The sequence below is a fragment of the Gymnogyps californianus genome, unplaced genomic scaffold (assembly GCF_018139145.2).
Source record: "Gymnogyps californianus isolate 813 unplaced genomic scaffold, ASM1813914v2 HiC_scaffold_33, whole genome shotgun sequence".
Lineage (NCBI taxonomy): Eukaryota > Metazoa > Chordata > Aves > Accipitriformes > Cathartidae > Gymnogyps > Gymnogyps californianus.
In genome coordinates, this window is record NW_026114213.1 from 1,474,008 (window position 1) to 1,479,180 (window position 5,173).

Here is a 5,173-nt window from a genome sequence, read left to right on the forward strand (position 1 = left end):
CGCATCACCTCCTCCTCTGGCGATATTCCAAAATCTTTGCCTTCTGGCCAGTCCATGATCACCTCGAAAATTCCTGGGCGACTGGGGTTTCCTATTCGACTTCATTGTGTGATCAGTGCAACCCACTTACTCCACTGTGGGATTCGCAGGGAGTGTTGCAAGCGACCTTGAACAATTAGACATAGCCTTGAAAGACAGAGAATGAGGGAGTAAGTGATGAAGCAGGCGTGCAGAAAAGAAGCTGAAGACTGAAATAATTTGGAACACAGATATGGGACCGAAGCCAGAAGACGTGTGTCTTGCTTGACAGCACCAATCAGAAGCTTAGCCGTGGCGCGTAAACAGAAAGTATTAACCAATCAAGGAACAAGCCTGAGCGCGTGGACAGCTAATGAATCTATATAAGCACAAACTTGTAAACAATAAAGGTCTTTTTGGTTTTACCCGCACCAGAGTCCATGAATCAATCCCTACAAATGGCGCCCAACGTGGGCAAGACTAAAGCGTGGAACGTACGTCAGTAGGGACTCCAGTTGGACGAATACATCAGCGGAGGAGCTGAACGACCCGGGTCTCAATCACCAAATAAAGGTGAGCAACTGGAGCATTTTATTTTTTTTTTTAAATGGGGGTGCACATGTCTGTAGAAGAAGCGTCCATTTTGCGGCTGTTATTGCAATTGTTAGCTAAGCAGGGAATCAAATATGAGGAACAGACTATGAAAATGTTGTTAGTGTGGCTTAAAGCGCACAGAGCCACCACACAGTTGCATGAAGTATTTGATGTAGATAATTGGGAGAAAGCCGGCACGCTAATCTGGGAAGCAGCCTCACAAGGTGACTTTACGGCAGCTCAAATTATGACCACTTGGCGTGTAGTGACAGATAATTTACGGCAGATTAAGGCAGATAAAAAAGCTGCCGCTGCCGCCGCAAGTGCTATAGCTCCCCAGACCTCCCCCAAAGAAACGACAGCGAGCGTAGGGGGAGAAAAAACTGCTTCCACTGTCAGACCTAAATCCCAAGATTTACAGGCTGCCTCAGTACCTCCGGAGGGTGAGCAGTGTCAGCTTGTGGATGCATCTGGACAATTGCCTGGTTTTACGCCAGCATCTGTAGCCATCCCTCCCTCCCTGCCGAAAGAAACGACATCGGACGGCATGGACTTTGATCCTAAAGATCGGTGGGCAAGGCTAAAGGAGGAGGCGATTAAGGCAGGCGACCTTGAGGCAGTGAGTTGGTCCTTTCCTGTCCTGGTGCGGGATCGAGGACCAAATGAGTGGCAACCGTTCTAGTGGGACTTAATCAAGGAGTTGCGGAAAACCGTTGTGACCTATGGACTTTCTGCCCCCTTTTCTCAGAGTCTGTTAGAAAATGTTTTTACAGGACAATTGCTTACTCCTTATGATATATGCCAATTAGCTGCCATGATTTTAACGCCAACTCAGAAACTGTTATTTGCACAATGGTGGCAGGATCTGTGTGCCCAGGAAGCACTTGTGAATTTAGAAAAGCAGCCGAATGATCCATTACATGGAGCAGGCTTACCCCAGCTGCTAGGGCGGCCGCCGTTAAACGAACCGCGATTACAGGCACGACTTGACCCCACGATTTTGTGTTTGACTGCCCGATTAGCTTATCAAGCCATGGTTAAAGTACCAGAGACAGGGAAAGCAGAAAAATCATTCTCCCGCAAAAAGGAAAAAAAAAAGAAAAAAAATTTACCCGTATTATGCAACAAACGAACGAGCCTTACATGCAATTTATTGATCGCTTGAGAGACGCTCTCAATAAGCAGATTGATAACGCCGAGGCAAAGGAAGCCCTATTACTTAAGCCAGCGGTTGAAAACCCTAATGTAGACTGTAAACGAGTATTACAAACCCTACCACAAGGGGCCGGTATCATACAGATGATCGAGGTCTGCAATAGCGTTGGCTCTATCTCGCACCAAACTGAAGCCCTTGCTGGGGCCTTTGCGGCAGCAGTGAATGTCCGACAACTAGCCCATGGAATACCCCAGTGTTTGTCATTAAAAAGAAAAATGGGAAGTGGCGTCTGCTACATGATCTGCGACGAATCAATGCAGTAATCGAAGACATGGGTTCACTGCAACCGGGTATGCCATCTCCCGCAATGATCCCCGCGAATTGGAATATTATTATCATCGATTTAAAGGATTGTTTTTTTACCATACCCTTAGCAGCGGAAGATACATCTAGATTTGCCTTTTCAGTATCCACGGAGAACTGTGAGGAACCTATGCAAAGATATCATTGGACAGTACTGCCACAGGGAATGAAAAATTCACCCACCATTTGCCAGCAATATGTTGCCACTGCACTGACGCCAATTCGACAGCAGTACCCACAGTTAGTGTGCTCAAAACCATGTTGTTAAAACAAAAAGGGGGAACTGTTGGAGACTCCCCGCAGACACGCTTAGCAAAAGCAATATATGTGTTGAATCATCTGTCCTTTACCCCTCATACTGAGACACCGGCGATGCTCCGCCATTTTCACTCTTTAGGGGAGGTATCACAGCAAACATTACGAGATAAAAATGTACCTGTCATGGTGAAATCCCTACTAAATGGTAAATGGGAAGGTCCATTCACATTAAAAACATGGGGGAGAGGGTATGCTTGTGTTTTGACAGATCACGGGCCCCGCTGGGTTCCAGCTCGGTGTGTACGGCCAGCGCTCACAAAGCTGCCAATGCCAGGCAAACAACAGACAACCGCAAAAGACCCCGAAGACTCTGCCGAGACATCAGAAGATATTTTGAGTGACAGCGCAAACTGTTTTGATGGGAAATGACTTGCTTGAGACAGTAAGGAGTTGTGTATCAGGCCTCGCTAGGCCGCAGGTGTCTATATGTCTAGTCTGTAAGCACTGCTGTGGATATATTATTGCACATGGTATATTTTGTAGAAAGTATTTGATTTATTTTAATGGTAATCAGCACATTTATCTGAATCATACTTTAGCACCATTGTGTATTTGCTGTAAGAGAATCAATAGTATAAGTGAGATCTATTCAATCCGTTATTTTGGTTGTCATACAGACCAGTATATAAAATGGAGATGATAACGACCCTTTTAAGTTTGATTGGGTGTATACAAGCAATATGGGTGCCACCACAACCAAAGACGAATGTGTGGGTCACGTTAGCGAATCTAACAGGACAAGATTTGATTTGCCTGTCTATTGCATCTCCAGGGAACCCTTTTTCAACATGTCTTGTTGGAGTCCTGGCGGATACCTGGCCCAACACTACCCAGTCCCGGCCTTTGTGCTCCAGTTTCAACACCTGTGTCAACAACTGGGACAGGTGGAGTGCTCATTTACCCCAATTACCACAGGAGCTGCAAGAACTTGGACTCCTGGGTTCAGTTAATATGGACAGCTGTTTGTATTTTAATTATTCAGGGCGCAATCGAACAACAGCACAAAATATCAACTCGTCTCTGTCCATATATAGAAATGATACAGCCTGGTGCAACTATACTAGCCCGAATATTTCCAAATCTAGCAATGCGCCTCTGGCGCTTCCCTCAGGGATCTTTTTTATCTGTGGCGATCGCACATGGGGAGGGATACCATCTCATATAAAAGGAGGGCCTTGCAGTTTGGGGAGGCTCACTTTGCTAACACCAAATACATCAATAATTTTTAATCACCGGCGCTCCAAGCGATCAACCCATGCCTTTAAGGCAGAGTGCAGGGATGATGTGGAATTTTGGAACAGTGAAAAGATAATTGTGGCTTCTATAGCTGCGCCAGGGGTGGCAGCCTCGCAGGCCTTAGCCACACTAAATAAGTTGGGAAGTTGGCTAGCCAAGCAGACTAATGCTACTTCTCGGGCCTTGAGTAGTTTGCTTTTAGATGTTGATTCTGTAAGACATGCAACCTTGCAAAATCGTGCAGCAATTGATTTTCTGCTTTTAGCACAGGGGCACAGGTGTGAAGAGCTTGACAGTATGTGTTGTATGAATCTCTCGGATCACTCGGAATCTATTCACCATAGCATTCAACAATTGAAAGAGGGAGTTAAAAAGCTGCAAGTTGATGATGGATGGGGTTGGATAGAAAGTCTTTTTAGTGGCTGAGGAATTAGTGGTTGGCTTAAAGGTTTGATAAAGATTGGGCTAATTTTATTATGTGCTATTTGTGGCCTCCTGCTCATTATTCAGTGTTTGCTATCCTGTCTGCAAAGGGCCCTGCAGAGGATGATAAACACTGCATTTTGGGTAGAAAAACAAAAAGGGGGAATTGTGGGATTCGCAGGGAGTGTTGTGAGCGACCTTGAACAATTAGACATAGCCTTGAAAGACAGAGAATGAGGGAGTAAATAAGTGATGAAGCAGGCGTGCAGAAAAGAAGCTGAAGACTGAAATAATTTGGAACACAGATATGGGACCGAAGCCAGAAGACGTGTGTCTTGCTTGACAGCACCAATCAGAAGCTTAGCCGTGGCGCGTGAACAGAAAGTATTAACCAATCAAGGAACAAGCCTGAGCGCGTGGACAGCTAATGAATCTATATAAGCACAAACTTGTAAACAATAAAGGTCTTTTTGGTTTTACCCGCACCAGAGTCCGTGAATCAATCCCTACACTCCACGTAGCATCAGTTGCATGATGTGTAGAAGGGACCTTCCCTTTGAACATCCAGCCCAGCACCGGCAGTCAGGGTGCTAATAGGAGCTGTGTTTCAGTACCAACCACTTCTGAGGCAGCTCAAACTCCTTCATATGCTGCTAATATCTCCTTTTCAGTTGGAGTATAGTGGGCCTCGGATCCTTGATATCCCTGACTCCAAAACCCTAGAGGTCGACTTGGGGTCTCCCCAGGTGCTTTCTGCCAGAGACTCCATGTAGGGCCATTCTCCCCTCTCACTTATTACACTGTCTTTATCTCAACTGACGAGTTTTCTTGGTTTTGCTCTTCCTATTCTCTCCCGTGTTCCACTGGGCAGGGGGAGTGAGCGAGCAGCTCTGTGGTGCTTAGCTGCTGGCTAGGGTCAACCCACCACAGAACAGGACACTGTCACCATTTTTTTGGCAAATTGCTGTATTCCAGCTCCTGTTGGAACTTCTGGCTTGCACAGAGAATTCCTGTCTTGCAGGTATCATGAGTTACTAATGATCAACTGATTGGCAGTAAAGTTGT

At 45.9% G+C, this 5,173-nt stretch overlaps 1 protein-coding gene across 2 annotated transcripts; it reads left to right on the top strand.

Moving 5' to 3' along the window:
* The first annotated feature begins 531 nt into the window (after nucleotides 1-531).
* LOC127028483 (syncytin-B-like) lies at nucleotides 532-4,581 on the top strand. 2 transcript variants are annotated; one of them, XM_050914227.1, is made up of 2 exons: nucleotides 532-591; nucleotides 2,658-4,581. In XM_050914227.1, the coding sequence occupies exon 2, from the start codon at nucleotides 3,080-3,082 to the stop codon at nucleotides 4,109-4,111; it is 1,032 nt and encodes a 343-aa protein (XP_050770184.1). In that variant the 5' UTR covers nucleotides 532-591; nucleotides 2,658-3,079; the 3' UTR covers nucleotides 4,112-4,581. The 2 variants fall into 2 exon arrangements, with proteins under 2 accessions (XP_050770184.1, XP_050770183.1); XM_050914226.1 differs by having other exon boundaries at nucleotides 534-591; nucleotides 2,635-4,581.
* Nucleotides 4,582-5,173: the final 592 nt, after the last annotated feature.

What these genes read in the sequence shown, in the direction of transcription:
- LOC127028483 (XM_050914227.1), top strand. Translation starts at nt 3,080, where the DNA reads ATGGAGATGATAACGACCCTTTTAAGTTTGATTGGGTGTATACAAGCA.